The sequence below is a fragment of the Phasianus colchicus genome, chromosome Z (genome assembly GCF_987193195.1).
Source record: "Phasianus colchicus chromosome Z, bPhaCol1.hap1.1, whole genome shotgun sequence".
Taxonomy (NCBI): Eukaryota; Metazoa; Chordata; class Aves; order Galliformes; family Phasianidae; genus Phasianus; species Phasianus colchicus.
The window spans coordinates 4452405-4477175 of NC_143476.1; the positions used below are offsets into that span (position 1 = coordinate 4452405).

A 24771-nucleotide genomic window follows, 5' to 3' on the forward strand; every position below is an offset into this window, starting at 1 on the left:
TATCAAACTCTAAGTAACAATACAGGTTGCCTTTAAATCTACACTTACATGTTTTCTTCTAACTCCTTGATAAAATTTGTTACTACCTTCAGTTTTACAGCCAAAGCAGTGTTTGAGCTGGTAATGTACTCTTGAACAGCACTGCTGCCTTTAGCATTTGTATGTTTAGATATGAAACGAGAACTTGGTCACTATTTCACGATGAGAGAACCCTGATTTCACACAACAGAATTACAATACTGTAAAATGCCACTGTAAGAATGTGGCTTTTTTTCTTTCTTTTTTTTTTTTTTTTATTATTATTGCAATGGTGAGTGTATGATTGATTCAAGATAAACATTTTTTTGTAAGTCAATCTCTATACCTGTTTTGAAAAATATGTGTTTTTATTTCTCATTATTTAAAAATTGTCAGGCGTGAAGAATCAGGAGGTCACTCATGCTACAAGATCAGTAAATATCTCACGTCAAGGTTAGAGAACATTCTCTCTGTGCATTTTAACAGAGGAGCTGCATCTTTAAGTAACTGTAGCTACACACGATGAGCTTTTCTTGAAGGTAGGCAGGAAATTTGGTCTGCGCTGGAACAAAAATCCAGTCCTGTTCTGACTGCTATACTTTTCACTGAGATAAAAAAATGGAATCATTCTGCAGGATGAACTAGATATACGGAATTTGGCATTGCCCTTAAATTTTGTGTAGTGAACTGAGGGACATCAGAGCTTTACAGATTTCTACATATTCTCATGGAGAAATCTAGAGAGGTCACAGGACGTAACACTGAGCTTCCAAATGGATAACAAAACACTGATGTTTTTCAGAAGACCAGAAGCTGTAGAGGACCAAGTAGCCTGGCTAGAAAAAGAGTGCACTGAATAATTGGCTGGATTAAATGAACTGCAGTGTATTTGCAGTGTTTATTCTGGAGTACTGCCGGACTTGCTGACTGATTTTTGGCATCCTATGAGGAGATACTACAGCAGTTACATTCTGATTAAATCATAGAATCACAAAATGGCCTGCGTTGAAAAGGACCACAATGATCATCTAGTTTCAACCCCCTGCTCTGTGAAGGGCAGCCAACCACTAGACCAGGCTGCCCAGAGCCAAATCCAGCCTGGCCTTGAATGCATAAAGGAGTGGGGCATCCACAACTTACTTGGGTTTTCACTTTCTGGTAATATTCCAGAGATGTCATGCAGCCGGGAGGAGAGGACCAAAGTTCCACCTGATGAGGACCTGCTGAAAACTGAGAGATTCTTCAATCTGTGTTTGTCTAGTTTGAACTATGGGCAAATTGTCAGGTAGATCCTCAGGGTCCAGAGGAATGTGTGATCACCAAAGTGAAAGACAATTTGATGATAGTCCATGGAAACAGGAATCCTCCTGGACTCTGGCACTCAAAGACAAAGAGAAGAGAAAAACCAGATGTGTTCCCCTGCCCATGGCAAACACCTGCCTTTCCATCCTTCCTGATGCCCACAGATGCCAGCAGCTGATGCCCTCAAGGACAGCCAGCCTGGAATTATTTTCATTACATATCTTTGTCCTGATGTCCTTCTAGAAGCTGGAACATTTCTCCATCTCAGCAGAAGAGGGCAGGAGAGTTCCAAGGTGAGGGCACACTCTCCTCTTTTTCTGGCACACAAAGACAGAGAACATGAAAACAAGATGTGTTTCCCAGCCCATGGCAAACACCAGCCTTTCCATCCTTACAGTCCTTCCTGACATCAGCAGCAACTGAAACAACACCCCACTCACCTTTGCCATGTCTGGCAGAGGTTGCAGCTCTTTCTATTGCATCCCTCTAGCTTTCAAGTCAAGAGCTCCTGTGTCACACAAGGAAAAGCAATCTTTTACCTGCTGTGCCATGCTCATGGCAGCAGCAATGCAGATGCCAGCAGCTGATGCCCACAAGGACAGCCAGCCTGGACTTATTTTCATTACATATCTTTGTCCTGATGTCCTTCTAGAAGCTTGGAAATTTCTCCATCTCAGCAGAAGAGGGCAGGAGGGGTCCAAGGTGAGGGCACACTCTCCTCTGTTTTTCTGGCACTCAAAGACAAAGGGAACAAGAAAACCAGATGTGTTTCCCTGCCCATGGCAAACAGCAGCCTTTCCATCCTTACAGTCCTTCCTGCCATCAGCAGAGATATTTTGCTTTCTTGTGCCACTTCATCCCTTTAGCATCTGGCATTCTAACAAAAAAGTACTTACAAGGAATTTTAATATTTTCATATTAAATGTCAGAACTAGAACCATTATGTTTACCAAATATTTAAAACATTCAACCCAGTGAGAAGTGAATTGATGTTGTATTTAGCATTCAGATAAGAACTTGTAAAGGAAGTAAAAAGTGCTGCTTTCAAAAACTATAGTCTCATTGTCAAGCCTTGCACTGTCTCAGCAGATTATTACAGAATGTTCATTCAAGCAGGAATTAAGAGATGCGTCTGAATTGATAACAACAACGAGTAATTAAGAAAGCTTGACTGCAGTCTGCTTGAGGATTCCAGTCTGAAGTGTGTTCCACCTGGTGACAACTGGGAATGTCTTTCTCTCACCATTAGAATCATTGCACCTCTGACTAAACACATAGCTAATCACCACTGAAAACCTAGGTGCAATTTCTGCAGTGCACAGACCAACTACGTGTTGATTAACATTCAGAGAGATTGTGCAGGTGTCCTTTTAGGAACTGGCCTACAGTATGCTAAGAGGGATGGATGTGGGGACATTAGGATAACGTGCCCTCTGCCTTTTAAGACAGCCCCAGCAGAGCAGGTCAGCAGGCTGAAGAGCTGAGTGGGTCACCAGGGCTCAGAGACTTCACTCGGCCATCTGAAAGTTGAGGGACTTCAGCCCAAGCTGCCCTTTTCCATGCAGGCAAGGAGGCCAAGAGAAGGTGGATCGGCACGGTTCTGGTGCAGACAGGGGCTGCAGTGTGAGCAGGCCTACACAGACAAGGCTGTGCCCACACAGAGTGACAGCAGCTTTCGCTGTGAGCAGATTCCCAGGGGGCCTGAGCCATGGCAGTTCTTGATGGCAGCATGTTCCAATCAGCCCTGGAAGTCTTCTCTGGACGTCTGTCGCATTCTGGAATCCACACTGAGGACGCAGTCGCTGTGTCAGAGCAGCTGGCAGAGTCACGGGGAACCGTGACGTAGTTGGCCCAGGGAGCAACAACAAGGCCTGCACTGCTCAGCCAGCCCAGGCCAAAGGGGAGCACGAGAGAGAGCAGAGGAGAGAGGGGGGGAAAGAGGGCCAGGAAGGAAAGGCCTGTGCCTGAATGGACGTGTAGCAGCAGCTGCTGACAGCAAACTCGGTGATGGCAGGGGCACAGCAGAGCAGTGCAATGCTGGCAGCTTCCTGTGTCTTTCACACAGGCACTGCAGACATGGCCAGCACTGGGAGATCAGCAGAACTGCTGCACACCTCTGCCAGCCCAGGCCAGAGGAGTGCAGAACAGTGAGCTGCTGCTGAGGGGAGAGAGGATGGCCTGAGAGCTGACCTGAGAGGCAGGGCTGGCTGTGTTACAGCAGCCTCTGTGTCCTCCTCCTGTGTCTGTGAGGGCCAGAGGGCCAGAAGAGAACATGCCCAGACAACGAAGCCCTGCTGTCCTCTGCTGCTCAGCTGGAGAGATGTTCCGCCTTCCTGAAGGACGCTGATCCAAAGGGAAGGAATCAAAGGAAGTCCAGGCTGGCTGTCCTTGTGGGCATCAGCTGCTGGCAGCTGCCTCTGTGCTGCCATGGGCAGGGCACAGCACACACAGTGTTTGCAGTTCCCTGTGTGACACTGGCCCTGGTGACCTGACAGCCATAGGGAGACAAGAGAAAGAGCTGCCTCCCTCTGCCAGATGAGGCAAAGGTGAGAATCCCAGAATCACAGCATGGCCCGGGTTGGAAAGGAGCTCAAGGTTCATGAATCTCCAACCCTTGGCTCTCCAAGGGTGCACAGGGGGCTTTGTTCTCCCTGTGGTGCAGCTTCAGTGCCAACTCACAGCTGAGCTGGTTGGCACACTGTGACAGCCTGCCGCTCTGAAGCTCTTGGGGCAGTGCTCAGTTCTTTCTGAAGTACTCTGGAAAATGCTGCTTCTCCTTCACCAAGTCTGTTTCCAGACAGACGTCTTTTTCTCCTCTGTACACACAAACAGTATCTTGTAACTCCCTGGCACAGTGCTCAGAAGTGATACTTCTGGAAGCACGTCAGAGAAAAGTGGCCTTGTCCCAGTGGACTTTCAGAGCAGATGAGAACAAGTCTTGGTTGACGGCTTTCTTCTGCTTCTGGAACTGCACAGGCAGGTTGTGTGTTGTCATACTTTATGCCAGAGTGCCAAACTGAAGCAGTTTCTGCAACCTCTTTTTTTCATACTTGTCACTCTTTGCTGAGACCTTAACTTAGTCATTTTTAATGCGCTCTCATCTAAACTACTGTGTCCTCCAGTGTCAGTGTTGTATGAATCAGGACTGTGGGATTTCATCAGTGAAAGGATTCTGCTCTAATGACTGTCATTCTAAAGCTGATATTGTTTCTACCGCATCAGGCTTGCATGAAGCATCTTTGATCAACAGAGAAATCAGAAAAATTGCTTTTCCTATTGCAGTTTCCTTTTAACTAGTGATGAAAGCTTTCAGTTTATTTTTGGCACCAGAAATGCTGGGATGCAACCAGGTTAGATAAGAAGTGAAATTGAATCAACAGTAAAGGAACATAGGTGAGACAGCATCACACAGCTCTGGAAAAGATGTTCCAGCTCTGTGCCTACCTACACCTTCAGGAGATGAAAAGTACTGGCTTACTGAGGTTTCCTGGGTTGCAGGTTCTGTTAATCTCCATTTTTGGAAGAGCTGCCTGCAATAAATACCTTGTAAGGTGAATGAGCTTGATAGAATCAGGGTGTGAAGGAGATGGATTTGCTGTTTCCCTGAAGGTGCAGGAGTATTGCTGTGCCTACAGTCAGTAAACAAGGCAGAAATCACTGTGTTCCTCAGAATGAAAAGGAATAAAAATCTTTTTGGGAGTGACAGCACGCCTGAATGAAGCACAAATCTAAACATTTAAAATAAGGGCTAGTGTCAAAGGGACTTGCAGTATTTCTCGTGAAGAAATATTTGATGCTTCTTTATGAAAGTCATCATAACAAAAGTGTGCTGATGTCTTTGCTGAGGATTTCCTTGGTTCCAGCCTGAAGGTGTGCGCAGGCATGAGCAGGCAGTGCTGAGCTGCAGGTGAGTGCCTGTGTCCCACAGCAGGAAACCCGTGGATGTCTTCAGGGGTTTGAAATGGGCAGAGCTGTAAAACCTGGAGGCTTTCACTGAAATTGTCCTCTGCTTTATTTTGTAATCTTAGTTTCAGCAATGCTTTCCAATATGATTTTCGTATGAATGCAGATACATGGGATAGGATTTAAAGTTTTTATGGTGCTGCTGTATAATTTTCTGTAGTCATCATAAGCCAATAAAAAAAATAAATGGTAATCAGGCAATCTATTAACAACCTGTGGCACGTGTCAAAACAATTCTTGCAGGAAGACAATATTGCTATACAATAATGTGGCTATCCAAAACTGTTAATTATACTTGATGAGCTGGAGATAATCCTGAAATGCAGGACTTTGATCTTAGCCAAGAATAATACAAGTTATAATCGTTCTTAAATTGGCAGCTGCTATCAAAAGCCTGTGTCTTATTTCCCTTTTAGTAACACTGGCTAAATCAGAGAAAGTGATAAAAGAATTTCATGATTGCAGCTTAGGGATTCTTTCCCACTTGACCAGAAGTAATCTATGTCCAAAAATGTCTGTAAATAATATTTTCTATATTATTTGGCCAGATGTATTGATATTTGAGATGAATGGCAAAAACATTTTGCGTACATAGATAAGCAATGCAAATTTCCTGGATAGTTTTAGAGAAAAAAGCTCCAGTTATCTGATCATTGCCATACAGAAATAAGATTTACAGAAAAATTCTCATTATTATTATTCATGCATGAATAAGTTCAAAAAAGAGATGTGGGGGATGTTGTTTCAATTCCAGGTGATTGTAGGAAGGACTGTCAGGATGGAAAGGCTAGTGTCTCCATGGGCAAAGAAACACTTCTGTTTTCATGATCCCTTTGTGTTTGAGTAGAAGAGGCCATGAGGAGAGTGTGCCCTAAACTTGGACCCTTTTTGATGATTGCAGCTGAGATGGAGAAGTGTTCAACCTTCTAGAAGGACATCAGGACAAAGATATGAAATGAACATAAGTCCAGGCTGGCTGTCCTTGTGTGCATCAGCTGCTGGCATCTGTATTGCTGCTGCCATGAGCAAGGCACAGCAGGTAAAAGATTGCTTTTCCTTGTATGACACAGGTTCTGTTGACTTGAAATCAATAAGGATGCAATAGAAAGTGCTGCAATCTCTGCCAGACATGGCAAAGGTGAGTGGGATGTTGTTTCAATTAGTGCTGATGTCAGGAAGGACTGTAAGGATGGAAAGGCTGGTGTTTGCCATGGGCAGGGAAACACATCTGGTTTTGATGCTCTCTTTGTCTCTCATTGCCAGAAAAAGAGGAGAGTGTGCCCTCACCTTGGACCCCTCCTGCCCTCTTCTTCTGAGATGCAGAAATGTTCCAGCTTCTGGAAGGACATCAGGAGAAAGATATGTAATGAAAATAAGTCCAGGCTGGTTGTCCTTGTGGGCATCAGCTGCTGGCATCTGCATTGCTGCTGCCATGAGCATGGCAAAGCAGGTAAAAGATTGCTTTTCCTTGTGTGACACAGGAGCTCTTGACTTGAAAGCTAGAGGGATGCAATAGATAGAGCTGCAACCTCTGCCGGACATGGCAAAGGTGAGTGGGATGTTGTTTCAGTTGCTGCTGATGTCAGGAGTACTGTAAGGATGGAAAGTCTGGTGTTTGCCATGTGCAGGGAAACACGTCTTGTTTTCATTTTCTCTTTGTCTTTGAGTGCCAGAAAAAGAGGAGAGTGTGCCCTCACCTTGGAACCCTCCTGCCCTCTTTTGCACAGAGGGAGAAATGTCCAAGCTTCTAGAAGGACATCAGGATAAAGATATGTAATGAAAATAAGTCCAGGCTGGCTGTCCTTGTGCGCATCAGCTGCTGGCATCTGCATTGCTGCTGCCATGAGCATGGCAAAGCAGGTAAAAGATTGCTTTTCCTTGTGTGACACAGGAGCTCTTGACTTGAAAGCTAGAGGGATGCAATAGAAAGAGCTGCAACCTCTGCCAGACATGGCAAAGGTGAGTGGGATGTTGTTTCAATTAGTGCTGATCTCAGGAAGGACTGTAAGGATGGAAAGGGCAGGGAAACACATCTGGTTTTCATTTTGTATTAATCTTTCAGTGCTAGATAAATAGAGGAGAGTGTTCCATCACTGTGGAACTCTCCTGCCCTCTGCTGCTCAGAGGGAGAAATGCTCCAGCTTCTTGAAGGACATCAGGAGAAAGATATGTAATGAAAATAAGTCCAGGCTGGCTGTCCTTGTGAACATCAGCTGCTGGCATCTGTATTGCTGCTGCCATGAGCATGGCACAGCAGGTAAAAGATTGCTTTTCCTTGTGTGACACAGGTTCTCTTGACTTGAAAGGTAGAGGGATGAAATAGAAAGAGCTGCAACCTCTGCCAGACATGGTAAAGGTGAGTGGGATGTTGTTTCAATTAGTCCTGATGTCAGGAAGGACTGTAAGGATGGAAAGGCTGGTGTTTGCCATGGGCAGGGAAACACATCTGGTTTTCATTTTCTCTTTCTCTTTGAGTGCAAGATAAACAGGGGAGAGTGTGCCCTCACCTTGGACTCCTCCTGCCCTCTTCTGCTGAGATGGAGAAATGTTCCAGCTTCTAGAAGGACATCAGGACAAAGATATGTAATGAAAATAAGTCCAGGCTGGCTATCCTTGTGGGCATCAGCTGCTGGCATCTGCATTGCTGCTGCCATGAGGATGGCACAGCAGGTAAAAGATTGCTTTTCCTTGTGTGACACAGGAGCTCTTGACTTGAAAGCTAGAGGGATGCAATAGAAAGAGCTGCAAACTGCCAGACATGGCAAAGGGGAGTGGGATGTTGTTTCAGTTGCTGCTGATGTCAGGAGGACTGTAAGGATGGAAAGTCTGGTGTTTGCCATGGGCTGGGAAACACATCTGGTTTTCATTTTCTCTTTGTGTGGCAGAAAAAGAGGAGAGTGTGCCTGCAACTTGGAACTCTCCTGCCCTCTGCTGCTCAGAGGGAGAAATGTTCCAGCTTCTAGAAGGACATCAGGAGAAAGATATGTAATGAACATAAGTCCAGGCTGGCTGTCCTTGTGGGCATCAGCTGCTGGCATCTGCATTGCTGCTGCCATGAGCATGGCACAGCAGGTAAAAGATTGCTTTTCCTTGTGTGACACAGGAGCTCTTGACTTGAAAGCTAGAGGGATGCAATAGAAAGAGCTGCAACCTCTGCCAGACATGGCAAAGGTGAGTGGGATGTTGTTTCTGTTGCTGCTGATGTCAGGAAGGACTGTAAGGATGGAAAGGTTGGTGTTTGCCATGGGCAGGGAAACACATCTGGTTTTCATTTTCTCTTTCTCTTTTTGTGCCAGATAAACAGGGGAGAGTGTGCCCTCACCTTGGACCCCTCCTGCCCTCTTCTGCTGAGATGGAGAAATGTTCCAGCTTCTAGAAGGACATAAGGAGAAAGATATGTAATGAAAATAAGTCCAGGCTGGCTGTCCTTGTGGGCATCACCTGCTGGCATCTGCATTGCTGCTGCCATGATCATGGCAGTGCAGGTAAAAGATTGCTTTTCCTTGTGTGACACAGGAGCTCTTGACTTGACAGCTAGAGGGATGCAATAGAAAGAGCTGCAACCTCTGCCAGACATGGCAAAGGTGAGTGGGATGTTGTTTCAATTAGTGCTGATGGCAGGAAGGACTGTAAGGATGGAAAGGCTGGTGTTTGCCATGGGCAGGGAAACACATCTGGTTTTCATTTTCTCTTTCTCTTTGAGTGCCAGATAAACAGGGGAGAGTGTGCCCTCACCTTGGAACTCTCCTGCCCTCCTCTGCTGAGATGGAGAAATGTTCCAGCTTCTAGAAGGACATCAGGACAAAGATATGTAATGAAAATATGTCCAGGCTGGCTTTCCTTGTGGGCATCAGCTGCTGGCTTTTTCATTGCTGCTGCCATGAGCATGGCAAAGCAGGTAAAAGATTGCTTTTCCTTGACTGACACAGGAGCTCTTGACTTGACAGCTAGAGGGACGTTACAGAAAGAGCTGCAACCTCTGCCAGACATGGCAAAGGTGAGTGGGATGTTGTTTCAATTAGTGCTGATGTCAGGAAGGACTGTAAGGATGGAAAGGCTGGTGTTTGCCATGGGCAGGGATAGACATCTGGTTTTCATTCTCTCTTTCTCTTTGTGTGCCAGAAAAAGAGGAGTGTGTGCCCTCAGCTTGGACCCCTCCTGCCCTCTTCTGCTGAGATGGAGAAATGTTCCAGCTTCTAGAAGGACATCAGGACAAAGATATGTAATGAAAATAAGTCCAGGCTGGCTGTCCTTGTGGGCATCAGCTGCTGGCATCTGCATTGCTGCTGCCATGAGCATGGCACAGCAGGTAACAGATTGCTTTTCCTTGTGTGACACAGGAGCTCTTGAATTGACAGCTAGAGGGATGTAATAGAAACAGCTGCAACCTCTGCCAGACATGGCAAAGGTGAGTGGGATGTTGTTTCAGTTGCTGCTGATGGCAGTAAGGACTGTAAGATGGAAAGGCTGGTGTTTGCCATGGGCAGGGAAACACATCTGGTTTTCATTTTCTCTTTCTCTTTGTGTGCCAGATAAACAGGGGAGAGTGTGCCCTCACCTTGGACCCCTCCTGCCCTCTTTTGCTGAGATGGAGAAATGTTCCAGCTTCTAGAAGGACATCAGGACAAAGATATGTAGTGAAAATAAGTCCAGGCTGGCTCTCCTTGTGCGCATCAGCTGCTGGCATCTGCATTGCTGCTGCCATGAGCATGGCAAAGCAGGTAAAAGATTGCTTTTCCTTGTGTGACACAGGAGCTCTTGACTTGAAAGGTAGAGGGATGCAATAGAAAGAGCTGCAACCCCTGCCAGACATGGCAAAGGTGCTAGGATGTTGTTTGAATTAGTGCTGATGTCAGGAGGACTGTAAGGATGGAAAGGCTGGTGTTTGCCATGGGCAGGGAAACACATCTGGTTTTCATCTTCTCTTTCTCTTTGTGTGCCAGATAAACAGGGGAGAGTGTGCCCTCACCTTGGACCCCTCCTGCCCTCTGCTGCTGAGATGGAGAAATGTTCCAGCTTCTAGAAGGACATCAGGACAAAGATATGTAATGAAAATAAGTCCAGGCTGGCTGTCCTTGTGCGCATCAGCTGCTGGCATCTGCATTGCTGCTGCCATGAGCATGGCAAAGCAGGTAAAAGATTGCTTTTCCTTGTGTGACACAGGAGCTCTTGACTTGAAAGCTAGAGGGATGCAATAGAAAGAGCTGCAACCTCTGCCAGACATGGCAAAGGTGAGTTGGATGTTGTTTCAGTTGCTGCTGATGTCAGGAAGGACTGTAAGGATGGAAAGGCTGGTGTTTGCCATGGGCAGGGAAACACATCTGGTTTTCATCTTCTCTTTCTCTTTGAGTGCCAGATAAACAGGGGAGACTGTGCCCTCACCTTGGAACTCTCCTGCCCTCTGCTGCTCAGAGGGAGAAATGTTCCAGCTTGTAGAAGGACATCAGGACAAAGATATGTAATGAAAATAAGTCCAGGCTGGCTGTCCTTGTGGGCATCAGCTGCTGGCATCTGCATTGCTGCTGCCATGAGCATGGCAAAGCAGGTAAAAGGTTGCTTTTCCTTGTGTGACACAGGAGCTCTTGACTTGACCGCTAGAGGGATGCAATAGAAAGAGCTGCAACCTCTGCCAGACATGGCAAAGGTGAGTGGGATGTTCTTTCAGTTGCTGCTGATGTCAGGAGGACTGTAAGGATGGAAAGGCTGGTGTTTGCCATGGGCACGGAAACACATCTGGTTTTCATTTTCTCTTTCTCTTTGAGTGCCTGATAAACGGGGGAGAGTGTGCCCTCACCTTGGAACTCTCCTGCCCTCTGCTGCTCAGAGGGAGAAATGTCCAAGCCTCTAGAAGGACATCAGGACAAAGATATGTAATGAAAATGAGTCCAGGCTGGCTGTCCTTGTGGGCATCAGCTGCTGGCATCTGCATTGCTGCTGCCATGAGCATGGCAAAGCAGGTAAAAGGTTGCTTTTCCTTGTGTGACACAGGAGCTCTTGACTTGACAGCTAGAGGGATGCAATAGAAAGAGCTGCAACCTCTGCCAGACATGGCAAAGGTGAGTTGGATGTTGTTTCAGTTGCTGCTGATGTCAGGAAGGACTGTAAGGATGGAAAGGCTGGTGTTTGCCATGGGCAGGGAAACACATCTGGTTTTCATTTTCTCTTTCTCTTTGAGTGCCAGATAAAGAGGAGAGTGTGCCCTCACCTTGGACCCCTCCTGCCCTCTTCTGCTGAGATGGAGAAATGTTCCAGCTTGTAGAAGGACATCAGGACCAAGATAAGTAATCAAAATATTTCCAGGCTGGCTGTACTTGTGGGCATCTGTTGCTGGAAAATTTAATGGCAGTAAACTGCCTAGATAATGACAGAATGAGGGTGACAATAGAATGGTACGTAATCACAGTACAATGAAAAAAGTATGCAGGGTGCAGGAAGGGAGGTGTGGACATTCTGAGTTGCAACTCCTTATTTGCTCCAGAAAGCTCTATCAGAATGGAAGACTGAAGGAAATACTTTGAATGTTTTTTTAATGTGACTGGATAAAAGATCCATGTGGCAAATTGAATAACTGAGTGGTAAAGGGACATAGATACCTCACTGTTTCATGGAACCTTTCAGTTAAGCACCTGAGCACTGCGTACAGGACTTGGGAATAACAGTATTAGAGGATCATGGAATATCTGTATTTGGAAGGGACCTCGAGGATCATGTATTCCACCTCCTGGTTCCACACCGGACCTCCTATGGGTCAAGCCCTGTGTCTGAGAGCATTGTGCAAATGCTCTTTGGCCTTTGTCAGCTCAGTGCCAAACCACTGCCCTGGGGAGCCAGTGCCAAATTCCATGTATCTAGTTCATCCTACAGAATGATGCCAAGAACAGTTATAGAGATCGACTTACAAACAAAATTCTTGTCTTGAATTAATGGTACACTCACCATTTAAAAAAAAAAAAAAGGAGTTAGAAGAAAACATGTAAGTGTAGATTTAAAAGCAACCTGTATTGTTACTTAGAGTTTGATATAGTGTAATCCAATGCACAGTATTTGTAACGTGTGTTTTACAAAATGCTTTGCAATGTAGGCATCTATTAAGATAAATGCTGCAAGTTCTAATATGTCCATGACCTTTTCAAACTGTTCCTTACTCCTACACATCACTACGAGTAGTTCTTCTGTCAGGAAGGATCACATGAGTAATTAACCTGTGACCTTAAGTTTGGAATTAAATGCATACAGTGGAAGTAAGAGCTGTGGGTTATTTTGCACTTTCAGTGTTGAACAGCCGAGGTGTTTTGTTTTGGAGGGTGGACAGTGATGGGACAAGTGGGGAGTGGCTTTAAACTGAGACGGGGGGGTGCTGAGGTTTAGGTTGGATGTGAGGAGGAAGTTTTTCAGCCAGAGGGTGGTGAGGCACTGGAACAGGTTGCCCAGGGAGGCTGTGGATGCCCCATCCCTGCAGGCATCCAAGGCCAGGCTGGATGTGGCTCTGGGCAGCCTGGGCTGCTGGCTGGCAGGTTAGAAAGCCCACAGGACTTTTTTGCAGCCCTGGGTGCAGGGGGATCACTGCTCCTAGCATGCACACAGAAGAGCTGGAGCACACAGGTGATGTCCATTCCACTTGTGAACATTCCTGCAATTGCAGAGAGCGTGCGCCTGTTCCAATCACTGCTGCACAGATTAAAAACTGATTGCAGATGAGCTGTTTTGGTATGGGGTTCTTGCCAACGGTCTGCAGTGGCTGTGTGATTCCTCGGGGAGTTGCTCTCCAGCCCAAAGGTCATGTCCTAAGTCGACCAGATCCCGTTTGTGTCCAGAAATGGCTGACAACAGATCAGCTGCTGGTCAAGTTTCTAACATCACACTGGCCTTGCTCCAGTGTCTGTGTCATCAGCCCCAGCACATACGGTGCACCTCTTCAAGGCTTTGGAACACTGAGACTCTGCTCTTGGGCTCCAGACATCCTGCTGCACCAAGAGGTTATTCTAGCTTTGGTATCTTGCAACTTTGTCTATAACTACATCACTGTAATCATAAATGTCTAGGAGCATGGAGATGGAGAAATTAATCTTCCTGTAATTCTCTGTACTGCAGCCCCGTGGTTGTCAACACCTAATGCAATATTGAAATTTCAGTTGAGAAATTGAAAGCTGTCCCTAACAAAAAAACATCTGCATTTGTTATTGAAATCACAGTAAGGATCAATAAATCCAAATGCTTCCAGCATAACCACGATTATAGGCAGTGTTTAGACAAGCTCTTACAAGAAAACCATGAACACAAGGCTAAAGAGAGACTAAGTGATGCACTCTGCAGGAATACTCATGGAAGTCTTCACAGTGCAGGAGTCTGATCTGATTACAGATGCTGTGCTTTAAGTACCCCTTGTCATATCTTTTTTTTCACTGTTGTGCAGGGGTTGGACTCAGTGATCTCTGGAGGCTGGAGATGCTGTTTGCTAATGGCAGATGGAGAGAGGAAAAGCAAGTCCAAGGCATGCTGTGCATAGCCACCACATGGCATCTGCACCATTTCCCCCTGCACAAAGGAGGAGCAGCTCACAAGCTTGGCCTGGGCCAGGGAAGGGAGCAGACAAACATCTGGACCGACCCCAAACGAGCTGGTTCTGCAGGTTGGGTGTCTTCTGCTGCTTGTCTCACATCCTGCTGCTCAGCGGTAGATTTGTTCCTGCTCAGTGCTAACAGGAAACTCACACAGCATTTCTGTTTCAGCTGTGCCAACGCTTTGATGCCTTGCTGCTTGGATGGGGCGTTTGAAGAATGATGCCTGTGCTGATGTCCAGCCAGGCTTTGGGGATGAGTCTCCACACCAGGGTCCGTCTGACAGGACTGAGGGTTGGGGATCCAGCCAGGTCGAGTCCAGTGTGCTTTGCTCTTGTTCTTAGTGCTTGGTTTTGCTCAGGAGGGCAGGAGGTGAACCTCGTGAACCAATGCCTGCAGACGGGGTTTGCAGAGAAAGAGGTCCTGCAGGCCTTGTGTGACAGCCACGGAGCTGCAGCGAGGCTGCATCAGTGTAAAACACCAGAGATCCACGGAGGTGTGAAGGGGAGCTGTGGGCTGCAGTCACGCAGGAAGGGATGTGCATGCTCGGGGTTTGGTTGTTGTGTGTGTGTTAAGTGACTGTGATACCACTGCTGGGTCAGTGTGAGTGTACGGAACAAGTGAGACAGCCTTTTTGATGGAGCCCTGTGAAAGGAGTCCTATGGATTTGAGATCCAACTATCAGCCCGTGGGCATCATCCAGGAGTTGGGGTAGGGGATGAGGCAAGGGAAGTTGGGCTGAGAAAGGGATAAAGCAGTCTGGCAGCAGTTCTGTGTTTCTCCCATCTCCTGCTTTATTTCCTTCCAGGTGAAATAGATGGGTGCTGCAACATGCCCTTGAATGTAACAAAACCCACCCTAGTGTGGATTTGACATGGGCCCAGCACTGCAAGGTACGCTGCTGGGAGGAAGCGTCCATCTGGCTGAGGGCAGGAAGGCCCTCCAGAGGGATGCACTGAGGCCAGTTGTGCGAGGCTCAACAAGAGCAAGCGCCAGGTCCTGCGCTTTGGTCATGACGACCCCGTGCCAGCTTCTCCAGGATTTGGCTGGGGTAGAATTCCAAGCAGCCCCTGATTCCAGAACGTTGGGCTGGGCTGTTGGAATCTTCTGCCCTTGTGACTGGTCTTGCCTCCCCACCCTGTCCGTCGTGGTGGAGCAGCCTGGTGGCCCTCAGTGATGTCATAAGGGCTAGAATGAGGGGAGGAGCAGTGCGTGCTGCGTCCCTTCATTGGAGCGCTGGAGCTCTGACTGAGCAGCTCGCTTGTTGCACTTGTGCACCGACTGCGTCCCTTTGTCTTCACACCGTCCTGTGCAGCACCTTGTAGGTAAGCTGAGACAGTGTGGGAGAGACGGGGGGACAGTGAGTGCTGAGAACTGCTGGCTGGCGGAGCTCATAGGATCACATTATCTCCATCAGCAGAGGGGTGGCCATGAGGGACAGGGAGGAGATCGTCCCCCCCTGCTCTGCTCTTGTGAGGCCCCAGCTGCACTACAGTGTCCAGAAAGACAGGGAGCTGTTGGAGAGGGTCCAGAGGCGAGCCACAGAGATGGTCAGGGGACAGGAGCACCTCCCCTGCAAAGACAGGCTGAGGGAGCTGGGCTTGTTCAGCCTGGAGAAATGAAGGCTGTGGGGTGACCTCATGGCAGCCTTCAGTACCTAAAGGGAGCCTAAAAAGAGGAGGGAACCAACTCTTTGTAAGGGTAGATAACAGCAGAACAAGGGGAAATGGTTTTAAGTTGAAAACTTAAGTTTTTAAGTTGGGGGAGGGCAGATTTTGGTTTTTCCCTCGTAGTCTTTGCTAAACCATGGAAGCAAACTGACCTGCTCTTTCTCTCTCCTCTCTCCACCCTCTGCCTGCTTCCCTGCTGCAGCTTTTGCTCGTGGAAGATCAGAGCAAAGAGACAAGGAACGGCTGCGGATTCGTGAGATTTCTCTCCCTCGTTCTGATCTCTTGCCAGGTACCTGCCATGGTTTGTCCCCCCACATGCTTTAGCAGCCCGTGACGCCCCGTGTTTAGTAACACAGCCTCATCCAGCTTTGATGGGACGCTGGTCACGTGTGGGTTTTCTCCACGTGCTCTGCAGCTCAGCCCTCAGAAGGATGCTGTCTGTGGTGCTGTGACCAGCTGGTCTACAGGAAACCAATCCCTTAGGCAAAGAGTCCCAGCCCCAGCTTGTGCAGAGCTGCACAGCATCACCAGGGACACCAGCAGGCGTGCTTGGGCTGTGTGAGTGTGCCCGACAGCTGTAGGAAGCACAGCAGAGATGTGAACAGAGAAGATAAAAGTGTGTTTCTTTTCAGTTCCAGCTTGTCACACCTACGCTGATGGCTGTGGCGTGCAGCGAGATCAGCTGTGGGCCTGACCTGGCATGGACAGAGGTAGAGTATGAAGCTCTGATTGGTCTTTGTTCCCTGACTGCAGCCAGCAGAGTGAGCTGCAGATGTGCTCTCCTGCTTTCCAAGAGAGCTCCTCTTTGGCAAGACAGTAGTGCAAGTGTGGCAAGTTTATAAAAGTACCAGAGGCATCTCGGCTGTGGGGTTTGTCCTCTACTGACTTTTCCCTTGAAATGGCTGCAGAAACAACAATCATTCTCTGCTCTGTTTGGCCTCGCTGTTGGTTGGACTGCTCAAGAGAGCTGCTTGGTGCTTGCAGTGGCACTGTTTGCACCTTGTAACTGCAGCCGTAGCTTTGGTTTCCCTCTTCACGGTCTCCTAGCATCTGAAACAGGCAGCCTTCCTGCACAAAGAGCGCAGGAAAGGAGGGGGCAAAATGGACAAGGCCACCTGTCTGCGTCAGTGCCATTGCTGATTAGTCTGGGTGGGGAGAGATGCATCTTTGCATTGCCTGGCGTGTGCCTGCTGCACACCAGGGAGAGAAACAGCCGTTATTAGACTTGCAGTTCCTTCTGAAGTGCCCATGATAAGGACCGAGTGCATTTCCTGCAGCTTTCTCTGCAGATGTGCTCCTCACCTTGAAATCCTCCTTGTTGGTTCCCAGCTCCTCACTGTGGCCTGTGCTCTCTGTTTCAGGCTGAGAACAAGGGGAAGCCCCTGCTGGACCATGAGGTGGCACCTGTGAATGTTCCAGCTATTGCTGCTGCCCATGTCGTTAAGAGACATGTTGCCCAGGCAGCGGATGAACTCTCCTTTGAGGTAAGCAGTTCAAGGCGTTCCTTGTTGTTCAATTTTACAGTGGCAAATGCCTTCAGAGCTGCACTGGTGCAAGTGCTCTCATGCTCGGCCATGTTTGGCAGTGCAGAAGAATGCAGTCATTTGAGCTGTGCTTTCCTCCCAGCCGTGCTGAAGTTGGGATTGACGTTGCAATCTCTTGCAGGTGGGAGACATCGTGTTTGTCATCGACATGCCACCAAAGGAGCTGACCCCCTGGTGGAGAGGCAAGCTCGGCTTCCAGGTAGGCACAAGCTTCAGACTGGAGAGTGCAACTTCAGTAAAGGCAGGAATCTCAGCTTAGAGCTGCTCTGCCTGCACAGGATGCCTAAAGGACGTAAACAGTTTCCCTGTGTCGGTGTCAGGGGACCTTGCCTTTGGCTGCAAATGTTGAAAAATTATGAGCTTTATGCTGTGAACTATGGCCATTTTCTGCTGGATAGTCTTATGGAACGTCAGGCAAGCACGTTCCGAGGGATGTTATGTGGCTTTTGGTTTAACAGTTCAGATCTGAGAAGTGCTGCATGCAATATTTGTCCTCTCTTCTTGTTACAGGTTGGATTTTTCCCAGGGGAGTGTGTGGAACTCATTAATAAGATCATTCCTGAGGCACTCATCAATTCTGTGCCAAAGCCAGGTACGGATGTTACATTTGATGGTGCGGGAAAGCAAAATGAAGTCTTTTTTGGGGTGGTTCCATGTTTAATACCTCCTTTATCCATGCCACATTGTCCTCTGGGTTGATGATCCTTCATGCACACCATGGGGCAGCGATTTGGCCCAATCCTCCTGATTTTATGATTGGACTTGGCAAAAATATAGAATCTTCATAGAATGGCTAGGGATGGAAGGGACCTCAGGGATCATCATGCTCCAACCCTCCTGCCTCAGGATGGTCTCCCAGCCCCCACATTTAATTTGAGACTAGACCAGGCTGCCCAGGGCCCCATCCAGCCTGGCCTTGGGCTCCTCCAGAGACGGGGAAAATCCCTTTTTGTATGTACTGGTTGGTAATGTTCTTCCCGTTCTGACGTGCTCTGTAGAATGTGCTGTGCTCGGCCTCGTCCAACAGAGCCAGACCTGAAATGACCTGGTTTCTTCCTTTTGTTGTGCAGTGCCCAAGAAACGCAGCAAGATCCTCACCTTCCTTCGTTCCTTGGTGAAGGCCCGCCCAAAGAAACCGACCGAGCGGGAGGTGGAGAAGGAAAGGGTGTTTGGCGGTGACCTGGGAGAGCATCTTCTCCACTCCGGTCGTGATGGTAAGGAGCTGCCCATTCCTGAGATCTTCCTCTGCTGGGCATCTAAAGAAGATGAAAGGGAGCTCATATCTAGCAGGGGGCAGGCTGATAGCCGTGGAGACACGTGTAATGGGAGTTGATGGCTGAAGGATAAAGTGAGGCGGATGCTCCTAAGAGACAAGCACATCTGTATTTGCTTCAGCCAAGCCTTGCTGGGCTTAGTGGATGGGATGTGATTCCCGGGAGCACAGCCTGCAGCACGATTGAATCGGGAGCTCCACTGACGGCTGGCACGTGTTCTTCAGTCCCCCAGGTCCTCCAGAGCTGCGCTGAGTTCATTGAGCAGCACGGCGTGGTGCAGGGGATATACCGCCTGTCCGGCGTCACGTCCAACATCCAGAGACTGCGGTAAGAGTGCTGCGACTGACACAGCCTGAGTGCATCTGGTGTGGCTTTGGGCTTGCCTTCCTCTCGCTCAACCGGGTTTGCGTCCCTCTCTCCAGGCAGGAATTTGAGTCGGAGCAGATTCCTGAGCTCACCGTCCGTGACATTCACAGCGTGAGCTCCCTCTGCAAGATGTACTTCAGGGAGCTCCCGAACCCTCTGCTCACCCACCAGCTGTACGGCAAGTTCTCGGTAAGCACAAGGCCACGTCTTTCATTTCCCTCTTCCTGGGCCTCTTGGCAGATGGCTGCAGCAGTGCCCCAGCTCGGAGGCCCTTTTGCTGTCAGCCCCACGAGGTTTACTCGCAGTGGTGTACTAGCCTGATTGGTGTCTCGCTCCCTTTCTGCACTACTCCAGGATGCTGTTGGTGCCGCTACAGAGGAGGAGCGGCTGCTCAGAATGCAGGACGTCATCCAGCAGCTGCCCGCTCCTCACTACAGGTCAGTGCTGCCCTCAGCCTGCTGAGCTCAGCCCTGCTGCATTGCAGAGGGCAACGATGCGGTTCCAGCCTTTGTCTTTCTGAATTGCAGCACGGCATGCTCGTTAGTGCTGAACGTTTGCCTCTCTTGTTTTCCAGGACTCTGGAGTATCTGATGAGACACTTGGCGTGTCTGGCTGGGAGCTCCACCATCACAAACATGCATGCCAAGAACCTAGCCATTGTGTGGGCTCCAAACCTCTTAAGGTAAACTTCTGGTTCTGTTTCAACACAACACTTACATCTGTTCTCCAGTAAAAAAAAAACAGTCCTCCCTTTTTCTCCATCAAATGTGCTCTTCTCCTGTAAAATCTGTGGCTGACAGAAGAGCAGGAGCCTGGGCTGTTCTCCATCCCCACGGGCACAATGTCTAGGTGACAATTTCTGCAGTCTTGTTGAGATGGGACTGACGTGTCCTTGATCATCCAGGGGAATTTCTGCAGTGGCATCACTGATTGCCCACTGCGGAAGTCTCCAGAGCCTCAGCTGACAGCTTTTGGCTGCAACAATTCAGACTCGGGGAAACGGTCTTGGAGAAATGACTTCTAAAATCTGCCTTTTCTACAGATCAGAGCAGAACGAGTCTGCCTGCGCCAGCGGAAGAGCTGCCTGTATGGAGCTGCAGACGCAGTCGGATGTGGTGGAATTTCTCATCAACCACACAGACGTCCTCTTCTGCTCCAAATCCAGAGCAGACATCGCAGATGCAGCAGGTGAGTGTCTTCCTCCATTAGCTTGATCTTGACCTGACACCTTGACCAAATGCAGGCCTTCTCCGGGACCTTTGAGATACTCTTTTACCATCAAGGGGACAGCAGACCTCCGGGCTTCCATTAGGGTATGGCATCCTGTTGCTGGATGCTGAGAATGTCCAAGCCCAAACTTCACAAGGAGGAAACTGTCATTATTATGTTTGCACGCAGGAGAAGATTGATGCAAGTGTGGCAGCGAAGCTTTCTCAGTTCCCTGCCCCCATTTCCTTGGGTTTTTCCTTGCCTATTTTGATACAGTAAGCTGCTCTTAATGATGACCGTGTCCTTTGCCATAAACAGACTTCTGCCCACATGGTTATTTTGAGCTCCTCTTCTTCCAGTGGCTCGGATAAGCAAGCCTGAGAAAAATACAGCACCTCCCCCAGAACTGTGGTGGCGGTGCTGCTGCTTTCTGATCCTCGCTCTTACCTGTGGTTTTCCCTGACAGGGCACAATTCTCTCCCAGGGCCCAAGTCTGTGGGGGTCTCTTCTGCTGCCACAAAGCTGCTCAGCCTGGAGGAGGCACAGGCACAGAGGCGAGGCCACAGCAGCTCTCCCCCTGTGACAGAGAGCAGCCACGACATTGAAGTGGAAGAAAGCCCTGCAGCTGGGCAGGGCAAATTCCACACCGTCATCGACTTTCCATCTGACAGGTAAAGAGGACTTTCTTTTCCAGCACCTAGCATCATTGTTTGGGTGGGTTTTTCTGTTTTTCTGCAGAAACCAGGCATTGCTAGGAACAAGCAACTGCTGCCAAGAGCTAAGTGCAGCTCTTCCCTCACCCTGCACCACGCACGACTCACAGCATTGGCTGTTTTCTCTCTCCAGGCAAAATTCACCCAGCAAGAATGAGGAATCGCCAGCTAGCAGTTGGTGTTGCTGCTTCAGCCTCAGAAAGCCATCCTCTGGCAGCAAACGCCAACTGCAGCGCAATGCCAGGCAGCCCTCAGAAACAGCAGTGGTAGTCCTGGCAGGTAAGGGTGCAAATGCAGCTTCCAAATCCCTGCTTTTCAGGAACGTCAAATTCAAGCTTGCAGTGCACTTGTATCTCCTTCTGGCATTCCAGCCCCTGCCTAGCATCTTCAGTTCACCCCTGATCAAGAACCACTGTCGTAATTCAGCTTGTGAAAGTTTGACACTAATCCCTGTGTATCCTTTCTAGGTGAATCAAGCCCTTGCCAACCCATAAGATCCAGGGCAAGCAGCGAGGATGCTCTCTGTGCTTCCATCAGTGGAGAGCTCTTAGGAAGCACAAATTGCTGCAGTTCCAACAGCAGCCTTCCATCGAACAACATTAATGGAGAGAAGGAGCTCATCGAAGTCCATGCTCTCATTACACCTGGCTCTGCTGAAGTTGGTGACCTGAGCCTCCCAGACACCACAGTCACAAGTGTGGTCTGTCACCCATTGTGTCTGCAGTGCAGCCCATCCCAAGAGCACTGTGAGTGCCCCGACAGCAGCACCTCCATGCAGGAGCAGGTCAGTGTCAGTGAAGAGGAGCAGAGCCTCTTGCAGGAGGACTTTCAATCAGGCCTCCAGTCCCAGGCACCGGACAGCAGCACTGAGAGCTCTGAGCCACTCTCTCCATGACAAGACAGGATGAGTCCCTAAGTCACCGTGGACCTCTCACACCCTCCTGTCCTTTATATAATAATAAAAGCACACTCGTGCTCAATCAACGCCTTGACTGCCTCCAGAGTCTTCATTCACACGGACTGGGATGAATGCAGCACACAGCAAGGCACCTCAGCTTGCAATGCTGTGGCCGTGGGGTGCGTGCAGCACAGCTGCGCGTTTGTTCCTGTTTTGTCTGGCTTTGGGATGTCTGCAGGGGGAGCTCTGCTACCATTTGGCATGGTAGCAAATAATCTCTCGCATCCTGGATGCTGCTCATGATACTCCCAAGCTTCCTGGCTGTGGCTTTCTGACGCTTTTCAGGGCTTTCTGATGCATTTTGATGCCTTGGCTGCTCCTTAACGCCTCTCTCTCTCCTCCCATCATGTCCTTTCCTGGCTCCCATCTACGAGCTGGCCGTGCAGATCATCTCCAGACCTGTCATCAGCACACTGCGGCAGGAGAAGCTCCCCCTGGCCAACGTCAGGCAGTACTGCTTGGTCTGCAGCTCAGTGGCCATTTCCCTTTTAGGCGGCTCCTGCAGAAGAATCAAGCAGCAGAACCTTTTGCTCACCCTGCAGCACAAAGATGCTACGAAAGCAGAAACAACCTGGGAATCTCTGGGTCTGCAAGACTTCACAGACACTCACCGACTGTGTTTGATGGCTCCCTCCCATCCTTGATTTCCTTCTCCCCTTCTCCACGTCGGATCCCACTGCTGAGCCATGATCAAGCTGCCCAGTGTGGCAGAGCATCGTGCAGAGCCGTGCTGGCACCTCCTCCCCTTCCTCTCCTGCAGCTCAGCGTGCAACCTGAGCAAGTTTTCTTCTGAGAAAGTGAGCAGCTCTTTTCCATCCCTTTGCCCCTACACACAGTTGTCCAGAGGATCTCGTCCAAGGATTCCTGGAACAGCCTGCAGCTGGCTCTCCTGAAGTTCAGGCTCCTGCCTTTGCTTCCTGCCAGGCCCGCATTCCTTGAGATCACCAACTCAAGGAGGGCATGGTCACTGCAGCCCTGACCGCCTCCTGTCGTAACCCCTGGTGTGCACCATGTCCAGCAATGCTTCCCTTCTGCTTGCTGTGCCCAATGCCTGCACCACAGAGTGATTCTCACTGCACTCCAGGAGTCTGTCAGATTGCTTGCAGCCAGCCATGCTGATTTCCCAGACTGACTGGAATCCCCCATCAGGATGAGAGTCAGTGAGTGCGATGCTTCTGCTGCCTGCAGTAAGCAGCTCCCACCAACAGGCTCTCTTTCCAGGCGGCTGTAGCAGACCCTCACCTCCAGAAGCCCTGCACTGCTGCACTTCCTAATTTTACCCACAAGTTCACAACCTGCTCATGGCTCTTCTTAGTTCTTTGCAGTCAACTTCTCATCACAGAGGGCAAATCCCTTGCCTTCCAGAATTCCATGGTATCAATTGTGTCTGCTTTATGTCAGGATTTTTTTTCTTTCTTTTCTTTTTCCATTTTCTAGGTAGGAAAATGAATTTCTGAGCCAGGAGAAGCAGAAGTGAAACAGTCTTCCTGGCACTGCTCAGGTTGCAGGAGTTGCCAAGTGCTCCTCAGGTAATGTGTGCTGAAGAGCTGACCTTGGTGGCAGGGGCTGTGGCTGCATTTTGTGCCTGTCATGCGGGAATCCAAGAAAGCCTATTCAGAGCAGGAGCTGCAGAGCGAGATAAACATCACGAGAAGGTAAGGCTGAGAAGCAAGGACACCTCCAGAAAGAAGAGAAAAACTGAGTCAAGTGAGCTGCGTGACGGCCGTGTGATGCTGACCATGATTGGAGGAAGAGCGCATGGCTGGGAATGACTGATGGCTCTGGTTGGATGGGTGCCTGTGTGCACAGAGGTAAGGAGTGTTTGTGGGATGTTTTGCTGGCATCTAACGGCTGTAAGGGGAAGTCAAGAGAGAAAACTTGTGAATGCATAGAAGGGATGTTAAAATCTGGAACAGACTGTTTGGATCAGTCACGGCTGAGTCCGTGCCAGATTGCCACACTGCTAGAACCTGGGGCCCAGGATTTTCCTTAGAGTGCCAACTGCTTATTTTAAATGATAAAAAGTAACATTGAAAAAAGCTTCCCTCCTTGCATTAGAATAACGCATTGATATTTGATGTTTCTGTCTTTCCATTCCTTTAGCAGCCTGGGTGTTGATGCAGCTGCATGCACCTGCTGCCCCCCCCTTCTGTTTTGTGTAAAAGAACAGTAAAATATGCAATCAGTGTGAGATCTTTTCAAAGTATTTTACTTTATTTGCCCCTAGGCTGCAATGGCTGGGAAATGGCAGTGTCACCCAGGAGCCCACACGGCGACCTGATGTCTCATTGTTGGGGTCTATTGGAAACCACCACGATGACAAAAGAATGCCTGGGATTCCTCCGGCCCAAATGCCAAACCTTGCACTTGGCTGTGCTGAACCTCATGAGGTTCACCCAGGCCCACCTCTCAAGTCTGCTGAGCTCAAACAGATGTCATTTTTCTCGTGTCCTTCCATTCCGAGTCCATCTGTTCCCCAAAGCAAAAGAATTTGGAGGGAACCACCGACAGTTATGTGAGCGATTTCAGCGTCTATTTCTAATCATGGCAACAACTTCAGAGGTCACACTTAATTTACGGTGCCCGTTGTAATTCTGACCAAGGCTGCAGTTGCAGCTGACTTCCCAAGGCTGCAAGACGTGGTGGTGACACAGCCTTGTGCTTCTGCATTGGTGCTCATCCCACGTTTCCTTTCTCTGTCTCGCAGGTCAGCTCCTGCTGGAAGCAGATGGTATCCCAGTGTGAATGAAGGTCAGTGCAGGAGCAGCTGCTGATGGGAGGAAGGAAGTCCATGCTGAAGAGCTCTGAAGCATCTGCACGTATGGTTCTGGAGGAGGCAGCAGTGATGTCGGAGGGCTCCCCAGCAGGAAGCTGTCTCATCCAAATGCTTGCTGAGTGGTTGGAAGGGAGCTTTCTGCATGACAGCAGCACCAGTCGCTTGCTTCAAATGCTGCAAAGACAAGGATTAGCACGAGTTCCAGTATCTACAGTATCATCACGAATCACGATAGGATTACAATGTGTCCTCATACAAACGCAGCCATTTCTCTCTGAGTCCAAAGGCTGTCCGGAAAGCATCTTTGAGGTCTCTCACACCAAACCACTGCTGTCCGTGTGGGATCTGACTCATTAGGGTATAGGGGTTAGGAACCACAGGCTGTCTTTTGAGAACGGGTTCAGTCATTTCCTTACATCT

The 24771-nt window shown here is 48.9% G+C and overlaps 1 protein-coding gene across 1 annotated transcript; it reads left to right on the plus strand.

The window, feature by feature from the left end:
• The first annotated feature begins 1190 nt into the window (after positions 1-1190).
• On the plus strand, positions 1191-23568 carry LOC149912272 (rho GTPase-activating protein 33-like). Its single transcript, XM_090130962.1, has 4 exons — positions 1191-1269; positions 18554-18656; positions 18752-18884; positions 23527-23568. The coding sequence occupies exons 1-4, from the start codon at positions 1191-1193 to the stop codon at positions 23566-23568; spliced, it is 357 nt and encodes a 118-aa protein (XP_089987088.1).
• Positions 23569-24771: the final 1203 nt, after the last annotated feature.